At 47.7% G+C, this 20,327-nt stretch overlaps 2 protein-coding genes across 3 annotated transcripts in view; one reads left to right on the forward strand and one right to left on the reverse strand.

Moving 5' to 3' along the window:
* ATPSCKMT (ATP synthase c subunit lysine N-methyltransferase) overlaps window positions 1–3,511 on the reverse strand; it is a 15,808-nt gene extending 12,297 nt beyond the window's left edge. The window contains exon 1 of the mRNA XM_081825766.1: window positions 3,305–3,511. Coding sequence (XP_081681892.1) covers window positions 3,305–3,511 — 207 coding nt within the window. The remainder of the gene's footprint in view (window positions 1–3,304) is intronic.
* Window positions 3,512–3,731: 220 nt separating this feature from the next.
* CCT5 (chaperonin containing TCP1 subunit 5) lies at window positions 3,732–17,139 on the forward strand. Of its 2 annotated transcripts, none has more exons than XM_006740917.3 (11): window positions 3,732–3,911; window positions 6,731–6,791; window positions 7,310–7,474; window positions 8,917–9,115; window positions 10,694–10,886; window positions 10,967–11,116; window positions 13,533–13,652; window positions 14,318–14,503; window positions 15,119–15,256; window positions 15,693–15,873; window positions 16,864–17,139. In XM_006740917.3, exons 1-11 carry the CDS (start codon window positions 3,807–3,809, stop codon window positions 16,989–16,991), a joined length of 1,626 nt encoding a protein of 541 aa, XP_006740980.2. In that variant the 5' UTR covers window positions 3,732–3,806; the 3' UTR covers window positions 16,992–17,139. The 2 variants fall into 2 exon arrangements, with proteins under 2 accessions (XP_006740980.2, XP_081682003.1); XM_081825877.1 differs by lacking the exon at window positions 3,732–3,911 and adding an exon at window positions 4,421–4,442.
* The last annotated feature ends 3,188 nt before the right edge of the window (window positions 17,140–20,327 follow it).

Consider the following 20,327-nt stretch of genomic DNA (forward strand, 5'->3'; position numbering starts at 1 on the left):
TTTTTTTGGAGTCATCGTTAGAAAACAATTTGGTATTTTATGAATTCAATAAAAATACACATTAATACGATATTAACCATGAACTCCGTATTTTTATGGCTTAGAACAAAGCTTCACAAATAAGTATTAAAATATCTAATTACTACCCTATTTCAAATAAGATGCAGAGATTCCACATCAAAATTGGTCAGGTATCTACAGTCCAGTTGCACTAATTCAAAGAGACCAAAATCAGGTTTCACCAAAAAAAAAAAAAAAAAAAGTATGGTATAATGAAAAGATTTTTAAAGAAGATCCAAAAAGAACAAATGATAAAATAATCATTTCAATGTACCAGTATGGAATAAAGCAAACTCCAGTCACTTCAAAACAAAGAAATGAACGATACCTGAAATATCCTCCTCTTCAGTTTTACCCTTTAAAATCCTCTTAAGAGGATCTCAAGTTCCTGGGACTGAAACTGACTTGAAAATGATTTTGAAACTGATTAGGGAGGAGCCCACCACAGCAAGAGCAGGACCCGGAGGTCAGGACCTGGACTCTGCACCTGGATAAAGGTAAGACCCTTCACCTCTCTGAGCTTTGGTTTTCTCATCTGTAACATGGGGATTACAGGGTCCCTGTGCAGATGAAATGAATGGATGCAAGGAACGCACTTAGAACACTGCTTGGCACACGCTGACCGCCTCCACCGCTGGCTACGTGCTGAACCCCACAGGGAACAAGGCTGCCCCCAAGCAGCTCCCAGGCTAGTAGAGCAGGTAAGGCCCAAAACACAGGAATCATAGGAAACAGAAGACAGTAAGAGGGGGGAGAACAACAGATTCTTATCATTTGAAGATGTTAACATCCATGGTTTCAGGAATTAGTAAGCCATTCAAAGGGCCCACTGGATTATTCTCCCAAAGATGCAGTGAGAAATCTTAGAGGGTTAAAGCAACACGCACTTATCATCATACAGTCGGGGGTCAGATGTCTGAAATGGGTTAGCAGCACTGGGTTCCTTCTGGTAGCCCTAAGGTGGGATGGATTTGCTTGCCTTTTCCAGCATCTAGAAGCAGCCCACACTCCTCAGCCCATGGCCCCCCCATTACCCAACCTCTGCTTTCATCAGGACACCTTCTTCAGACTCTCCTGCCTCCCTTTTCTTTATAGGGACCCTTTGTGAGGACATTGGGTCCACCTGGACAAGCCAGAATAATCTCATCTCAAAGCCCTAACATCATCCCATTTATAAATTCTGTTGTGTACCATATTCACAGGTTCCAGATTAGGACATGGGCCAGGCGGTGGGCGGGGGAGGGGGGGTCTGTTACAATTTGGAAATGTGGTGATCTGTTACAATTTGTGAGGTACAGATGTGAACACAGGACACACGAAAAGCTGGTCCTCTGCAGTGAGTCACTGCTCAAGGCCAGTGGCCAACTACCAGCATCTCACACACACTGGAGCTTTGTTCTTGACAGCTGAGGTCCCCTCAAGTGATTTTTAAAACTGGTTTCCCAGTGGAAAACCAACTCAGAAACAAGAACAACAAGAGTCTACTGCTGGTGCTAGAAATAAGATAAAAGTAAAGATTAGGAAGGTGATGTGTTTGGTAGAAAGCAAGAGTTTTAAATACATTTTCAGTTATGCCTTTCAGCATCATATGGAGGAATTTACATGCTATAGTAAATAGTCATGCATTTTATTGTTTCTTAAAAAGTCAAAGTACCATCTGCCATGCCTCTGCAAAATTATCCTGTGGGTATTCCGATTATACAGTACAGTGGTTAAAAGGATTTGAGTCATAAAGTTCTGGAGTCACAGAACTTAACTAGTCTGTTACATTAGATAAGTTTTGGCCAAGGCTCAGGTTCTCCACCTGTAGAATTCAGAAATAATACTATCCTCATGGGGTTATTGGAACAGTTAAATAAATAATGCATATAAAGCACTTAGTGCTCTAAATGAGAGAGTAAGTGATGACTGTTAGCTGCTACTGTTAGTCTCAGTACTATGGGTACGGGGGGAGCTCCATAATTTTTAACAGCTTCATATACCATACAATGTGCCCATTTAACATACATAAACCAAAGATTTTAGTATATTCATAGATATGTGTAACCATCACCACAGTCAATTCTAGAACATTCTCAGTATTTCAAGAAGAAATCCCTTATTAGCTATCACTCCCCACACACCCCCCCCCTTCACACCTTAGCCCTAAGCAGCCACTTACCTACTTTCTGTCTCTACAGTTCCTATTCTGGACTTTCATGGGAGTGGAATCATATAGTATGCGCTCTTTTGTAACTGGCTGCTTTCACTTAGCGTAATGTTTTCAAGATCCGTGGATCAGTACAGTAGACCCTTGAACAACACCGGTTTGAGCTGCACAGACCCACTTAAACATGGATTTTTTTTTTATACACTATTGTAAACATTTTCTCTCGTGATTTTAATAACATCTTTTCTCCAGCTTACTTTACTGTAAGCATACAGTATGTAATACATATAACAAAATATGGTAACTGGCTTCCCAACAACATATTAGCAAAGTTTGGGGCGGGGGGTCAGTTATACATGCATTTTCGCCTGCACGGGAGGTCTGACTACACAAATTTAGACTGCGCGGGCACCCCCAGCCCCCACATTGTTTAAGGATCAACTGTATTTTATCACTTTCTATGGCCGAATTTAAGCCTATAAAATATTAGGTCATGACCAGTGCCCTTAAGCAAACGCTGCAGGAGGGATTTAGAGGACAGAGTACTCTCAAGATAGAATTAAGAGTGGGACCCTTTGGGCTGGGCTGTGCAACCTTGCTTCCTACGAGCTGTATCACGTTGCTCAAGTTACTGGACTATTTGTGCAAAATGGGGATTTCTTCAACAAACACTTAAACAGAACTTGCTAAGGGCCAGGCACTGTTCTCCCCGAATCCTTGCAGGAGCTGTGCAAGGCAGATACTCTCGTCACTACTAACATTTTTGCAGGCAAGGTAACGGCGGAACAAAGCCGGTAAGTCACTTCCCCGAAAACCCAGCTAGTCAGCGGCCGCGTTATAAAACTCCCACCCAGTGTGCCTCCAGTTCACAGCTCAGAACACCGCGAGGCAGACTCCGTGAGTTACTCGCCCCAAAGTGCTCAGAACCGCCCCCGGCAGCTAAATGCCGGTACCAGCGAGCGGCCCGCGCCCCGTGCACCGGGGGCTCCCATTCCTGCCCGGCCCGACCTGGAGCTCGCAACGCCCAACAGCCCGCCAGCCCCACACGACGCCCGCACCCGCCACCCCCGCAGCCCTCCACCCCCGCCGGCTCACCGCCTCCTCCCTCCATCGCGAGACTTCCTGCGGCTTGAGGCGGGCGGGCGGGCGGGGGGAGGGGGCGGAGGCGGGGAGAGGGGAAAGGGTGGAAATCCGGAAGTGGGCTCTACCATCTTCTCGGAGCGGGGGTGGGACGGAAGGAGAAAGTAATGCTGCAAGTAAACGAGTTCCTCGTTGGGGACCCACTACCCAGAAACTCCCCATTGTACAGCTCTGGCAAATGAGTTCCCATCCACTCTTGGCTTGTGGCTTTTAACTTCCCGTCCGTGTCTTCGAACTTCACCCTCCCCCACAGCTTCCTGGATGATAGAAGTTTCCTAAGGCTTCTGATTCCAGAAGGTACTGTCTGGCGTCAAACTAGTCTCGGGTGAAAAATAAGTCTCATGCGTCCCGGACTGCGCATGCGCGCATTGTTGCGTCCTCCCGCGAGCGGAAGGCGTGTTCTCGGTTCCGGCGCGGTGTCCACCGGTTGGGGGAAAGTAACCACTGCTGCTGCACCATGGCGTCGGTCGGGACCCTCGCCTTCGATGAATATGGGCGCCCTTTCCTCATCATCAAGGATCAGGATCGCAAATCTCGTCTTATGGGACTTGAGGCTCTCAAGGTAACAGGACGGACGCTGGCGGTGGCATGAGAGGAGGTAGCCAAAGCCCGTGGCTCTGCGCCTGCGCACGCCTGGGAGCGGTTCCGCCATGTGCTCCCCGGAAAGGTCGGGGACCCCGTCTCGTCTCCGGCCCTGCACCCCGCTTCTTGAGCTGGGACGAGGCCGGCGTGGAAGCCTTTAATCCCAGTTTGGGGTTTGGGGTGGAGCTGCTGGCGCCCGTCAGCGTTGGGTGGGGCAGTTCAGTGCCTAGGCTGCGAGCCCGCCTCCGATGGCTTCTCCGGCCCCTGGTCGTTCGTACAGAGTTTCCATCGGGAAGAGGCAGGGAGGGTATTCTCTGGTCACCTGGCCAGGGAACAAGCCACAGCCCCCAAAGGATGAGGCTCCCTTTCTTTGTCACTTCTTAGAGGCTTAGTCGTTTGCGAAGTATTTAATTTCTCAGCACCTTTATACATGGCGTGATGGTGGATGTGGTGTCGTGAAAACGAAAACCGTGTGCCCTTAGAGAAGAAAATACCACCGCCAGAGTGGAAGGTGGACACCCATGACCATGATGCAAGGAATACGAGGCAGCGTGTGGATGCGGATAAAAGGTGGAGGGTGGCTTTTGATCAGAGATGGGGTCACTGTTCTGAATGTGGCAGAGGTAGCATTTGGGGGAGAGGGGACAGCAAAGGCAAAAAGCTGGGCAGGAAGACGCATGGCGCACTGTGGAGGGAAAGAGCAGTGTGGTTTTCGATGGAGCCCAGTCTCGTTCAAGTCAACAGCAGTTCCCTGAAGGTGGAAGCTTCAGTGCCTCGCAGTCAAGATGTTAAACCCTGGGAGGGAGGGGAGCCAGTAAGGGGGTTTTGAGCAGAACCGCAGTTCAGGTAGAACTGTACTTTAGGAAGTTGGGTCTGGTGGACGAAAGGGAACAGGAGGGACCAGAGGAGTTAAACCAGGAGCAGGAGTCCAGGTGAGAAAGTCATCTGAACACAGATGTTGACAAAATGCAGTGGAAGCTTTGAGAGGACGTGGACTTTCTTAGGGTTTGTTAAAAGTGAGATCACATCTCCAGGGCTGAGGTGTCTCAGTTCACTTGGCGTCTTTGTATTTTAAACAAGTGAAGAAGCCATACAGTCGTCACTGTTTAAACAACGTCTCCGAACCTCGTTTCTCAGTGGGGGTAGTACACCTCCCTCAGGCTGAGGATGAGGGTTACGTGGGGTCACTTCAGGAGGGACCATGGTTCAGGGAGGTGGTGCAGCTTGTCAGTGAAGAAAGGGGCCAGGATTCAAGCACACCTCTGGCTGACCCCAGAACCAATGGTCTAAAGCCAGAGTTCTCAGCTTTGGCATTGTTAATATTTGGGGGGCCAGATCGTTCTTTGTTTGCGGGCCTGTCCCGTACAGGACGTTGAGCAGCATCCAGGCCTTTACCTACTCCGTCCATGCCAGTAGCAGCCCCCACCCCATTTGTTACAACCAAAGATGTCTGCAGGCCTTGCCAGATGTCTCCTGAGGGACAAAATCATCCCTGGTTAAGAACTGCTTATCTGTGATGATGATCCTTTAAAAATTCCGTTACACAGACAAATCCTTCAATGTGTATTTTAATGACCAGCATTTTCACAGATCCTATGAAGTTTCTGTTTTCCTACCTGCCAGATGGAGTGACCGGGAAGTCTTCACAGAACATGGGCATTTGAACTGCTTTGAAAGTTGGGATTTTGATGAGCAGAGCAGCTTCTCTGCGCCGTACTGCTTCAAGGAACAGAGGACATATTTGGGGAACAAGCAGGGACCATCGTCACTGGAAGGGAAAGTAGCTCTCAGGTTGCGGAGCGCATTAAAGAAAACGCTGAAGCTTTCAGACTTCAGTGTTGAGGCACTAGGGAGTCATTTAAGGTTTGCGGACTAGCAAATGGCATGTTTGAGAAAAATGGATGGGTTAGCTGGATGTCAGATGAATCTAAAGGATAGGAGTACATAAGAGACCCTGGATTTCTGTAGGGTGCTGTGGATCCAGGTTAGGTTGGTGACAGCGAGACTGGGAGCAAAGGAACATTTGGAGGGAAAATGAGCCTGGTTGTGGCGCAAACAGGAAGGGATGCTTGCAAGTTTCCATTACTTTATTGATACTCTTGGCACATGACAAGGGTGATTTTTCACATGTAGGCCATGTACTGGCCCGACCATGGAAGAGAAGGGTACATTTCTGCAGTACACCGTAGTGTGATAGTTCAAGGTGCTGTACATGTGCATCTGGACTCTTCGTATGAGGTTAGCATTGCAAAGTGGTCTTCCATGGCCTACCCGGTCAGACTGCCCATGCTCTCAGCTGTAGAATGGGGCAGGTAGGAGAACCTGCCTCGTAGATGTGCTGAGTTAAAGCACTAGGTTCTGCTGCTTTTACGTGAGAATGGTTTACTAAAGCTGGTGGTTGTGAAGGTTACCACACTTACTTAGATTTGCGTGTTGCCACTTAAATGGGAAAGCTTCTAGAGAACAGAAACTAGAAGTAGGTTTTATAATCATTAGTTGTGTGCTTTTAACTATTAAAATACATAATATGAATATTTGTGTTTTTGTTTCATTTTTTTTTAAAGAAGCTTATTTTGTATGTTTCTTTCCTGTTTTTAAGATATTATTTATTTATTTGACAGACAGCGACAGAGGGAACACAAGCAGGGGGAATGGGAGAGGGAGAAGCAGCTCCCCGCTGAGCGGGCCTTGATCCCAGGGCCCTGGGGTCATGACCTGAGCCGAAGGCAGACGCTTAACCACTGAGCCACCCAGGCACCCCTTGAACATTTGTTTTTTTCTGTTTGTTTCATTTTTCAGTCTCATATCATGGCGGCAAAGGCTGTAGCAAATACAATGAGAACATCACTTGGACCAAATGGTAAGAGACTACCATTCTGTGTTTTTTGACGAATGTTATCAATTATAGACAGTTGATACAACCCTTTTATAAAGTTGGGACGTGGGGCAGGTGGCATCCTAGGTCCCCACCACTAACAAACTTGTTTTGTGTATTCCGGGCTTTCAGCATGTTCACGATCATAGGTGCATATGGTTTTACGTCAGGGTTTTTTTCTCCCTTTTCACATCACTTCATTAGCATTTTCCACATTGTAGTTGTCCCTTTTTATGATTAATACGACATTTAGTGATGCTCCTTTTTTTTCTCCCATTTCTCTGGCTTTAGCCCTTTAGATTGCTTCCAGCGTCTTGCTTTGTATTCGCCAACCTAAAAGGATGTTTGCATGTAGATACTCTTTTATGTATGTTAAATTTCTATAACAAGTTCTGTAAGTAGGAATTGGGTCAAGAGACTGATTTTTTTTTTTAGAACTTTTGGTACAGATTTTGTTTCTGTTCTTTTGCCTAATGCCATTATAAACATTGCCATCTTTCTAGGACTTGATAAAATGATGGTGGACAAGGATGGCGACGTGACAGTGACAAATGACGGTGCCACCATTCTAAGCATGATGGACGTCGATCACCAGATTGCCAAGCTGATGGTGGAGCTGTCCAAATCACAGGATGATGAAATTGGAGATGGGACCACGGGGGTGGTTGGTAAGAAAGCAAAATAGTCTTTCTAACGCCCTGTTCCAGAAGTATTAAAATCACACACACCTGCCAAGAATGTTTACTCTGAATCAGATTGTGAGGAGACCGTCATGCAAATCCAGGTTGAAGGACATGGCTTAATATAAGGCCCAAAAGTCCTTTTCCTGGAAGAACAAGAAGGGGTTGGGGGAGCATTCAAAAACTGTTCTAAATCAAGGGAGCCAAAGCGAAATGGCACGCAGCTGTAATGCATAACTCTTGATTGGATGTGGGTGCTTTTTTGTTTTCTTTGTTTTTGTTTTAACTGTGAGGGATGTTTGGGGTACATGGAAGGATTTGTGGATTGCGCATTGCAGAGTAGCACCCCGTTAAGTTTCCTGAGCATGACAGTTACATTATAGTGCTATAGGAGAATGCCCTTGTATTTGGAGCTGGATGCTCAGATACTTAGGGGTGACATATTATGATTTTTGCAACTAATTGTCACGTAGTTGAACAGAATTACATGTGTGCCTTCGTAGAGAAAACAAATGTGGCAAAATGGTGTTAGTAAACTATTCATTTTACTATTTTTGTACTTTTCCTGAAGGTCTGAAATACTTAAAAAGTTGGGGAAGGTGGAAGATGGAAAGAATTGTTTTAATGTTAACCTTTTCTGCAGATGAGATTTGAATTCATTTATTCAACAAATATTTATTGGGTACCAAGCACTATTATGGATGTGCTTGGCGTGTGGCAGTATTAAAACAAACAATATTCTTCCTCTTTGTGACGCTAAAACAAGGGGGAGGGAAGATGGTGGGGAGGATAAGTCGTAAGTTCTTAAATCTTCTTACCACCCAGCAAATTTTACTGAATAGAAATCCCTGGCCTGGGAGGGGCACTTGGCTGGCTCACTTGGTAGAGCAGGCAACTCTTGATCTCGGGGTTGTAAGTTAGAGGCCCATGTTGGGTGTAGAGATTACTTAAAAATAAAAAAATTCTGGGTCACCTGGGTGCCTTGGGCTCATGATCCCCTTCCTGCTCGGTGGGGAGTCTTCTCCCTCTACCCCTGCCCCCTGCTTGTGATCTCTCTCTCTCTCTCTCGCTCTCAAATAAATAAACAAATAAAATCTTCGAATAAAATAAATTCTAAAAGAAAAGAAATTCTTGGCTTGGGAAGCACAAGAGGTTTTTGCCCTTATAAAACATGTTTTCAGGTTATGTTCTTCAGTTACATTCTGTCCATCACTGAGAGCTAACACCATTTATAAGGGGGGGAGGAACTGTTAGGTTTTTGCTAAAAGCAAAACCAGAGGTTGTCTTACAAAAAAAATAAACCTCTATCTCCAAGATACTTTTATTTTAATTCCAGAACCTTCCTACTTCTAAGGTAGCCCATCTGATTGGTAGTGATCATATAAGCGTTCGCGTTTTCCTGATCTGGTTGTGCACTGTCCTGTCTGCAGTCCTGGCTGGCGCCCTGCTGGAGGAAGCCGAGCAGCTGCTGGACCGCGGCATTCACCCGATCAGGATCGCCGACGGCTATGAACAGGCTGCCCGCATCGCTATCGAGCACCTGGACAAGATCAGCGATAGTGTCCTCGTCGACATAAAGGACACTGAGCCGCTGATTCAGACCGCAAAGACCACGCTGGGCTCCAAAGTGTACGTTTACGGTAGAGCACTGCCGTTGGCGCTTGCAGAGAAAGCAGCATGGGTGTGCCTGTTGCTAAAGACCACCTTTCTGATGGCCGCTAGCAGCCTCCTCCTGATTCTGTGTGCTGCGTTCTGTTTTTGTTATTTTGGTTTGCTTTGTTTGTAATGCAGGTATAGCCACATGCATCTGTTCTGGTTGGAAACTGAAGTTCCAGGCTTGGGTATTAAATCCTCTCTGCAGTATTTGTAAGAGATGCTGTTCTTTAATTTAGCAGGATAGGCTGTGTTAGAAATTGAGCAGAAAATGGTCCTGCTTGGGGAATGTTAATTTTCAAAACACTTGCACCATTGCTTTGCTCATTTAGGGGGAGGGGCTCCACTTTTTATTTATTCAACAAGCAAGTTACTGGTCCAGAATTTTAATTCAGTAAGAAGGGACAGTCTTAAAATTGACTTACACTGGGCGTTTTCAATGTTTTCATAATGCCTGCTATTTACCAGGCCTGCTGCCACGTCGTGGGGGCTCAGAGACACAGGTCCCGCCCCCGGAGACTGAAAGCAGCCTCAGCCAAGGGACATACTTATTTGAACAATAATATTTACTGGCTCTTGCCATGATGTACCATAAAAATCTAGCCTGAGGTGCTTTATTACACTGGTTATTTTGAATCAAGATCAGTGTGAGAAATGTTTTAATTTCTAACGTGTGTGTGGTAGTTTCGGCAAAAAGGAAGGCAGAGTCTTGACTCGGATGTCGGGGAGTACAAGAGAAATTGTTGCTCCCTCCACCCCCAGGGAAAGGCTCTATGGCGGTGCTGTGCTAGGTGCCCCCTGGTGTCCAGGTGCTGAGCCTCACTGGCTAGAGGGATGGTCTCTGTCCCAAGTACAGTACTGTCCTCCTCCTGGAAGGCAGATGTTACCCTTAGTCAAAATGCACAAACCTCATATTGTCATGGCTTTGTAAGTTGACCTTGCTGTGTTTGCAGGTCTTCATAAAATAGATCTTTAGCGCAGAAGATGTTCAAAACAACCAATAGTGGCGAGATATATTCAGCATAAAGCAAAATACTATAGATCCTCTAATAACACGGCTTCGTGGTTATCTTCTCTCCAAAATGACTCAAGATTTCAGGCACTATGTTTCAAGTACTAAGTTTGGGTGCAGTTTTTCCAGAACCAAAAGTAAATTTATTGAGCAATCTGTTCAGAGGTTTCAAAGGTTTCCAAAAAGATACCGCTCCTGCCCCCCACCCCCCCAGTCCGTAACTGATGTTGGTGGAAGTTCCTGCAAAGGTAGCAGCCATGTCAAGTTCTCTCACTTTTTACTAAGTGCCACACCTCCTTTAGACAAGGTGTCCTTTCTTTCCCTGTCCCAGGTATGGTTTTCTTTGGGGTCTGTGGAGCCCAGGTGAGGAAGCCCCACCCCAGGCTGTTGAAAGTGCAGGTTATGGGGGCCCTGCTGGCTACAGACTCCGAACGTCACTGGTTTTACAAAATACGCCGGAGTAACCACGTTGTATCACGTGTCGTGCTTTGGTTACAGTAGCTGTCTGTGAACGTGAAAGGTTTGTTTGGGGTTTTCCTCAGGGTTAACAGCTGTCACCGGCAGATGGCCGAGATCGCCGTGAATGCTGTCCTCACCGTAGCAGACATGCAGCGCCAAGACGTGGACTTCGAGCTCATCAAGGTGGAAGGCAAAGTGGGCGGGCGGCTGGAGGATACTAAACTTATCAAGGGCGTGATCGTGGACAAGGATTTCAGTCACCCGCAGATGCCAAAAGTAAGTCTGTGCCTTTCAGATTCGGACGGTTTTTTCCGCTCTTAAATCCACCAGCTTAAGGGTTTTCTCTCTCCCCATAGCAAGTAGAAAATGCTAAGATTGCAATCCTTACGTGTCCATTTGAACCACCAAAACCAAAGACCAAGCATAAGCTGGATGTGATTTCTGTTGAAGATTATAAAGCCCTTCAGAAATACGAAAAAGAGAAGTTCGAAGAGATGATTCAGCAAGTAAGTCTCACTGTAATTGTTAGTAAAATTTAGACTCTCAAAGGATACGGTTAATTAGCTATAGATTTGTACGTGATAAATAACGCATGGCGCTCACCTGAAATGTCTGGATGCTCTGTTGTGTGGTTCCACATAACGTGTTAACAGTATGAGCCACAGGGCGCCTGGGTGGCTCAGTTGGTTAAGCGACTGCCTTCGGCTCAGGTCATGATCCTGGAGTCCCGGGATCGAGTCCCGCATCAGGCTCCCTGCTCAGCGGGGGGTCTGCTTCTCCCTCTGACCCTTCCCCTCTCATGCTCTCTGTCTCTCATTCTCTCTCTCACAAAAAAAAAAAAAAAACAGTATGAGCCACGTTATTTCACTTTTAAATTGTAAAAGTTCAGTGAGAAGAAATCAAAGTGGGCACAAGGCCCAGAAAGGCTTAAAGAGGAAAGAAAGCTGATCTTGTCTTAAAATGGCAACGTGTGGAGTACTTGAAAGAGTTGGCTTGCTTATTTTGAGCTGTGCTCCTGATTTTACAATGCTTGCTTTCCTGGACACCTAAGGCAGTACGTTCAAGGTTTGGACAACTTCGTTATTTAACTTAGCAGGTGTTCAAAACGTCTAAATATAACTTGTAGAGAAAAGAGTTACTGAATAACTGGAATTAAACTAGAACGTAACTAATTGTAATTCCAGGTCTTGGCTTATACAACACCTTAACCCTTTTTCTCTGGCTGTTAATAATATTTTACGTGTGCATAACTCTGACCATGGCTCCTTCAGAATTTACAGCATCAGCACTCCATGAGCATCACTTACCGCAACAGACAGACCAGAGCCATCTTGACGTCTGTCTTCACGGGAGTAGTTGGATTCGTTTACTCCTGCGTGATCTGTGTCTCTGCCCACCATATACCAGACGCTGGTGTATGTACCTGAGATACAGCGGGGAACAGAGCAGAGTTCTTGCTCTTGAGGCGCAGAGTAAGGGGAAAGTGGGTAGTGGCTCTGTGAAGGACACTCGGTGACATGTGACCAGAGACCTAAGCAAAGTGAGAAAGCTATGTATCTGGGTGAAGAGCATTCCAGGCTGAGGGTAAGGTGGTCGTGGGCAGCATATGCAAAGGCCCTGAGGCAGGAACATGGTTGGCATGTGCAGGCAACAGCAAGGCTGAGAGGTGGGAGCATGCTGGCAGGAGTTTGTAAATTAAAACCCATTATCTGGGCTATGAGGCTGCCGTGGAAATGCCAGCTGAGGTGCACTGGGCGAAAAGGGGGCAGGAACTGAGAGGCCAGGGGAGTTGGCTGAATGGTGTTGGTAGATGGGTGGGTTGCCAGGAATGTGATGGGACTAGATGCTAACATACTACAGAATGAGAGTTGTGCAGAGAGAGAGGAATGTTATCCTCAGTTGAGGGGACCAAGAAGGACCCCTCCTATTTTGAGCACATGGGAGGGAAAACTAGCCGTTTGAGGAGATACTGAGGCAGGTTGGCTTCAGGGGACAGCCAGGGTTTGTTCACAGCAGGAATGTGCCAGAAGGAGTTCTCAAGAATTGGTGGGCTGTTAACAGACTGAGTTCCAGAGGGTCATGGAATAAAAGAGAGCTGGTGTGGTGTAAGGTTCAAGAGGTTTAGGTGCAGACAGAGTGGGTGTGAGGCGGCCCAGCAACCACAGGTGACCACCGAGGGCGGGATACACAGGACGGTTCTGGTCATTGCTGCCTTCCCAGGACAAGTGGCTCAGCCATTTGCAGGGGTGGGAGGCAGGATCACCTCTGTGGGCCTCTAAATTAGCCTGCTGATCCACAGAGGGTAGTGCACCCAAGTGAGAAAAGCAGGTGGAGAGAAATGTGTGTCAAAGATGCTGTTTCTGTTAGACACAAAATGAATGAACTTGCCTTACGGATATTTGTGGCGAGGCAGCTGTCCCCCAGGTCCTGGGGCAGTGCTAACCCTTGTTGACACGTCTTTGTTATATTTCACTGTGGCCGTGGGGTTCAGCGTGAATTACCAACACTTAAAGCATAGTTTACAAACTGAGGTGATTCCAGGGGCGCCTGGGTGCTTCAGTCAGCTGAGCGTCCAACTGCTTATTGCAGCTGAGGTCATGATATCAGGGTCATGGGATCAAGCCCAGTGTCGGGCTTTGCACTCAGCTCAGAGTCCCTTGGGATTCTCCCTCTCCCTCTGTCCCTCCGCTACGCATGCACTTGCAAGCTCTGTTTCTGTCTCTCAAATAATTATTTAAAAAAAAAATGAGGTGATTTCTATTGATACCTGTTTGTTATTTGGAATTTGGGCCTGACAGAAAGTAAGACACCTGGGTGTTTCCTTCCTTCTCTCTGCTTTGTTTCAATGCACATCCCACTGTGTATCCCGTCTTTCTTCAAGCACAAGGAACACTGACGTGACTGTGGCATTTTTTTCCCCAGATTAAAGAAACGGGAGCTAACCTAGCTATTTGCCAGTGGGGCTTCGACGATGAAGCGAATCATTTACTTCTTCAGAATAACCTACCTGCAGTTCGCTGGGTAGGAGGACCTGAAATAGAGGTAGGACGCTCCGTGTGAAGACTTGGAACTCAGGGGGTGAGCTTAAGATGCCTGTGTGTCTTGGGGTTGCTTTGATAGTATTTGCCTTCAGTAACCACATTGTGCCAAGGCTCTGTAGATTAGGGGAGGGGGAGCTGGGAGAGAGAAAAGTGCTGGAATCTTTTTTTATTTATAAAAAATGTATATTGTCATAAAGAACAGCAGAGCTGTGTGGTTCTAGTGTTCTGTGGTTTTTAGAAATGCTTTCCATCTGTCATCCTGCTTGGGTCTCTGAGGCAGGAAGCCCTGTCTTAGCCACTTCCATGTCAGCCACATGCTGACGGCCATCCCACATGTGGTCTGTGCCCGGACGCACAGCCTCTGGTCCTCACTGCGGCCAGGGCGTGGAGAGGGGCCACTGCTCAGAGCTCGATCTGGTCGGGAGAGGCGGTCAGGAGCTATGGGGAGTGTGTGCAGGGTGATGGGGCCCGACCAAGACACCAGCCCTTCAAACCACGCTGATTGACACGGCTTTTTGGGTTGACCTTGACCTTTTGGGCTAGTGTGGGTTAGCACTTGGGTGCACAGGGTAGTCCTAGATGGAGCTTGGCTCATCTGTGGTCTGATTTATGAAGTTCAGTGCTCACCAGCGTCGTCTCTCTCCTCCTCCTGACTACCCCACCCAGCTGATCGCCATCGCGACGGGAGGCCGCATCGTTCCGCGGTTCTCAGAGCTTACCTCTGAGAAGCTGGGCTTTGCTGGTCTTGTAAAAGAGATCTCCTTTGGGACCACTAAGGACAAAATGCTGGTCATCGAGCAGTGTAAGAACTCCAGGGCTGTGACCATTTTTATCAGAGGAGGAAATAAGATGGTAAGAATCCACTTACTTATTCTGCATTTTTTCTGCTTTTGGTATATGATTTGGCTTTGCCCGTCATGTATTTAACTGAGATATAATTGCTATTTTTTAAACAATCATTTTTCTCAAGAAATCGTGACTTACCGTGATGTGAAATTATCAAAGACCATGTTCCGTTGTTAATTCTACAAGGCACACTGGCCTTGGAGTTGCTTAAGTGAAAGTAGGGGACCCAAGTAAATAACCACCGGTATTCTCTCCCTTCTCTCAGAATAGATATTTAGTGCATCCTGATCAGTTAGACTCGTGAGGTTTTTCTTGGTCAGTTTTGGATTTTTTGACCCCTTCCCTTGCTCCTCATGGGTCCCAGAGTGAGTCGCTGGCTGCCTCTGCCTGGTTGTAACTACATTACAGGGAGGAAAGGGAGGGTAAAGGTAGAAACCATCTGGCAACGAACGTTCTGGTGTGTTCTCTCCATTTGTTCTTAACCTAGAGAGTTCTAATAGGGGAGTTAGTATTTCCAGTACCCAGCAAACACCTAGATTAAATCAGAGGTGCCAGGTAGCTGGCTCTAAAACAGGTACATGGTGATAACAGTAATTTAGGCAAAACTGTCTTTTTCCGTAGATCATCGAGGAAGCGAAACGATCCCTTCACGATGCTCTGTGTGTCATCCGGAACCTCATCCGCGATAACCGTGTGGTGTACGGAGGAGGCGCCGCTGAGATCGCTTGTGCTCTGGCAGTGAGCCAGGAGGCCGACAAGGTAGAGCCCATGTGGGGTTTCTGGACCCCAGTGGGCACAGCGGTGGTGCTGTGAACAAAGCATTGTAGCCGTGGGTAACCAGCGTCTGGTTTGTGATTCTCACCCACACGTTAGGTGCAGGTGTCCAAAACCCGGCATTCCAGCCTTGACGGTCACTCTCCAGTCTTGTAATGTTATTTGAAGCTCAGAGTTAAATGAATATCATAACTAAAAATAAAGTAGTAAGAGCTGATTTGAGACTTCTCTCACGTGTATACCTTTTCCTACCCCCGTGGTGACATTTACATATTCTGGTAGATTAAAAATAAGACCGCCTATTCTTAGAATTCTTCATGAGTTAGGTTTTCGAAGTATGCGATTTAGTTACATTTCCAAATTGCTGGCTTGTTTTTTTGTTTCTACCAAGCATGCTAACCATCACCCTGTCCCCTTCCAGTGCCCAACCTTGGAGCAGTACGCCATGCGGGCTTTTGCCGATGCGCTGGAGGTCATCCCCATGGCTCTCTCTGAAAACAGCGGCATGAATCCCATCCAGACTATGACCGAAGTCCGAGCCAGACAAGTGAAGGAGATGAACCCCGCTCTGGGAATTGACTGTTTGCACAAGGGTACAAATGGTGAGGAGCAGTGGCGACTTGGAGGGGCTGCGTTGGGTTGAAATCGAGTGATTTCATGCTGGGTGCACATTGTGAGATTATCGTATCTTAAATACTTACACACTTGAGATATTCAGGTCCCGAATTTTAGAAAGTTTCGTTTGATTACCTTAGGAGTTGCTGAGACTGCTAGTCCTAGCAACATATCACTCATTTTAATAACCGTAAAGTATAATGTGCTGTTTTCTACCAAAGATGACTTCCATTTCTGGTTTTAGAAAATTGTTCCCACGTTTCTTCTTTACCCAGGTAGGATCTGGGTGTCCTGGGAAGCAGCTCTGAAATTGTCTTTTTGGTCTCCGTTTATTCTGGGGTTGTGTCCGCGATTCCAGTACCGCAGCTGCTGGGGTTTGAAGGGTGACCTAGCGGAAGCTTGTCAGAACTCATGACTTGGTGCTAACGGGGCCGTGCCCAGAGTTCTGCAGCCCTCCCCAGCCACAGAATCCGAGGGTTTGTGCTTTTACTTAGAACGACAGCTGTGCTGTGGTTTTCATGTTCACAGCCAGCAGATCTTAAGAACAGCAGCTCTTTGTCAAATACTTAAATTTGTTTTTAACTTGAAGGCCTGGTTCTGTTGACATTTATATAATTTTTAGGCCTTTCTTGGAATTATTTTACATTTCAGGTATAGTCCGATTTTTTCACTTACTTTGGGCTTACTAAATTTTGTTATTAGTGAATACTTTGTGGGGCGAGATATCTCTGAAAGGTTTTAGCTAGTCGCCCAGCACTTGAGCTTGTCATTGGAGAGAGGTCCCCTCCACCCCCAGCTTTCTGGCACCCAGGTTCAAGTTCCAGAGTGTCCTCGGGAGAACGAAATCCTGTTCCTCTGAAAGTGTAACTGGGACTGTGGGCTTCTTCCCGATTTGTATTTAAGTTTTACTGTGATTCTGTAAATGAGAACAAGTTATTAATATGAAATATATTTAGGGTAATCTCTGTGTTTTTCAGATATGAAGCAGCAGCATGTCATAGAAACTTTGATTGGCAAAAAGCAACAGATCTCTCTTGCAACACAAATGGTTAGAATGATTTTGAAGATTGATGACATCCGGAAGCCTGGAGAATCTGAAGAATAAGGAAAAACTTGAGAATAAAATGTAGTAGTAAGACCCACTGCTGTGACCGAATAAAGGGATGTCTCGTGATGCATCTGCAGTTATTTATTACTGTGTCCTTTTTCAGACACTGTGGATGCTATTATGATAAATAAAAGCTGTTTGGTAACCATGGTTGTACTTGTTCAAAGACGCTCGGTCGTGGGGTGCTGTCTCGCAGGCTTTCGTATTCGTTCCATTAAAGAGCTCTCTTTAAACCACTGCTGTCTTCTCTTCAAGAAACACCGACCGTACCAGTCAGATGCTGCCTTAAGGGGTTTGAGTAGATCTTTTATTTATCTGTAGGTACTTCAAACATTGAGTTTGTTCTCAAGATTCAGTGGATTGTGGGTTTGATCCTGTGAAATGTATTTCAGTGCTGCACCTCTCAATAGATGTAGAGACCCGTCGGAGAGGAGTATGGGAAACCACGAGATTGCGGGGTGTCCTGAGTGCTCCTAGCTGAGAGCCGCATAGCGAGCCCAGGGTAAGACTTCACGTAGGCTCCTGGGCATCGCGTTGCCCTGGCCCTGCCCTTCCCCAAACAGGCCAGCGTGTGCGCAGAGGAGACCACGTGGGCCCAGACTCCTGCACCACCTGCAGGAACTTAGAAGGCTCGTTGAGAGCCCCACTGGGGTTTCCCTTCCCCAGGACAGGATGTGTGGAGGTTAGAATGGGTTGAATGGAAGGAAAGGTCTCGTTACCATGCACGGGTAGACCGGTGTCTCCTTCCTAAAGGGACAGTGGCTAACGTGGCCCAGCCCTTAGCATGGGCCAGGCCTTGTTCTGAGAGTCCGAGCTAGACTGAGTGCTGCTCTCACCCCCTAGCCAGTGAGCAGTAGAGCCGGGAAAAACCCAGGTGCTCTGACTCCCAGGGGCCCCTCCTCCCCATGCTGTTCCGCCCCGTGTCTGGTTCTCTAGATTCCATTTTTCTGGAGAATCAGGATGTTTACTTAGGTGCCACCAGTGGGAGAGGAATCCTGATGGGACTAGTCCCATAACCAGAATTACGAAGTGAATTGTTGCGGTCTACGCTGACTTCAGTGACGTTTCAGAGTTACCTTCTGTGAACCCGGATGCTGATCAGTCCTGTTGGATCATCGTTTCTTCTCAGGCTGCGTTGGTGGTTTGGCGAAGCAAGGAGGCTACAGGCTTAGGAGTGCGTGCTGGTATTCCTAGCAGTATGTTGTGGACTAGACGGTCCTGTTCTGAAAGCTGAACACGGGCACCTGGGTGGCTCAGTCACTTACGCATCTGCCTTCGGCTCAAGTCATCTCAGGGTCCTGGGATCGAGCCCCGCGTCAGGCTCCACACTCAGCTTGGAGTCTGCTTCTCCCTCTGCCCCTCACCCCAACTTGTGCTCGCATGAACACGCTATCAGATGAATAGATGACATCTTAAAAAAACACCCTACTGCATGTAGAACCTGGTGTGTATTTCATTTTAAACCGTATCGTGCTGCAGAATTATTACAATCCGTGCTACTGGGTTCCGGGTCTGGGGTCACGGCAGACAGACCCACACGACGCACTGATTCCAGCCTGCGGACAGCGCAGCAGCTTGCTTTGGACCAGTCTCCCTGGAGCGGTCCGGGATCGCCTGAGAAGAGACACTAAACCACTCCTCCCTCCCGACCTGGGCCTCACACACGGTCCTGGCGGGTTTGGGGCTGAGAGAAACAATAAGGCTACGAAGAGGAAAACCTATAAAGACGTTTCACAAACCTGATTTCGCTTTGTGTGAGGACCTCTTCAGGGTAACCGTGACCTTTTGTACTTTCCAGTTAGCAAATTTCGGGACATGTTATGTGTCCCTTTTTTTCCATCTATAATGCAAAATACTTCCGTGCTCTGTAATGAGGCCTTAGGACACTGGGCAAAAGAAACCAGTCTCTGTCAAATGGAGAAGATCCAGAGTCTTCAAGCTGAGACTGGGACCCACGACCCCCGGGGGTGCTAGGGGGACTTGCTGGGCTGCCTTCAGCTGTGAAGTCTGCACCTGACACTTTATTTGCAAACGTGGTGCCTTCCTGCCGGGCCAGCTTTCCTAATCCCGACCGCCAAACGGGTCCCAGAGAGCCTGCTCACCAAGTGCAGGGTCAGCCCCGGTGCCCTGCGCCCCAGCCGACTGTCATCTGTGCACACCAAGAGTGACTCAAGGCACGGGCCCCCAGGCCAGATTCCCACACCGGACCAGGACAGCACTTTCCTGCTGGCTCCCAACTCCGACACTGGCTGGATTTACTCAGTGTTTGCTAAATGGCCTGCTCTTCAATGACAGGCAACCACTCACAAGTACAGTTGCTTCTGGAAGGGCTGAGAGCTAGTGTGTTACATGTGACAGGCACCACACAAGAAGAAAAAGCCCCTCTCCCTGAAGGAGGAGGGCCTTGCTGAAGCAATGGGAACACGGAACCCTGAGCTCCCAGCCCGGAGCGCGCAGCTTCCTGACGTTCTGTGACAAAGCGTGGAGAGCGCGTCCTTGTGGCAGGCACAGTGGTTGGGCCAGCCGATCTAGCCCCCTTACCACCGAACACCAGTGTTACTCGAAAGGACGTTGAACTGGTTACACTTCTCAAGAATGATACAGTGAGCCTGAAACTTTAAGTAGATAACCGTCTTAGTTCAGGCTCCTAGAACAAAAATACCATAGACCGTGGCTTAAACATTGCTCTCACTGTTCTGGAGGCTGGGAGTCCCAGATTGGGGTGGGGGGGGGGTAGTCTTGGGAAAGAGTTCCCTCCCTAACAAAACTAGAGCCACTGGCCTCCCCTCCTGCCCTGGCTGGTGTTCTGTGAGCAGGAGGCCTACAGCCATGCCCATGGCCAGAGGGCCCAGAATGGCAGGCACCCACCCATGTCCTGACATCAGCAGGGCCCTGAACCACTCTGGGACCCAATTAGGAGTGTTGTGGGAGAGACTCCAGTGTTATTCTCTCAGCCACTGTTAGTCAAGCCACTGTTAGCTGGGGTATTTGCAGCCCAGTAAAACCTGATCTTCCAGACAGGACTCAAACCAAACTTCCCCAGAGCCCTGCTTCTCTCCCTAACCTGCATCATCTCTAAGCAGGCCTCAGACGGTTCACTGTGTCCTCCCAGGACTCTTCTAACTGCTCTGGAATCCCTCCTCTCTTCCCCATATCCCTGCCTGGGTGAGGCCCACATCACTGCTCCCTTCTTCTCTCCCTCTCCAGAGGGACCCATCTTGTCACCCCTCCGCCCTCACAGAACTAAAACCATCAGTCATGCGAGACTCCACAAGCCCAGCCATGGAAGAAACGAAGGAGTGGCTGTGGATCCTTGACGCCACAGGGACCCTT

Source organism: Leptonychotes weddellii, chromosome 7 (assembly GCF_054177405.1).
Source record: "Leptonychotes weddellii isolate Sample4059 chromosome 7, ASM5417740v2, whole genome shotgun sequence".
Classification (NCBI taxonomy): Eukaryota; Metazoa; Chordata; class Mammalia; order Carnivora; family Phocidae; genus Leptonychotes; species Leptonychotes weddellii.

Coding starts and splice junctions, on each gene's coding strand:
- CCT5 (XM_006740917.3), top strand. CDS start 3,807: ATGGCGTCGGTCGGGACCCTCGCCTTCGATGAATATGGGCGCCCTTTC. Junction 7,475..8,916: donor TGGGACCACGGGGGTGGTTG/GTAAGAAAGCAA, acceptor TCCTGTCTGCAG/TCCTGGCTGGCGCCCTGCTG. Junction 14,504..15,118: donor TCAGAGGAGGAAATAAGATG/GTAAGAATCCAC, acceptor CTTTTTCCGTAG/ATCATCGAGGAAGCGAAACG.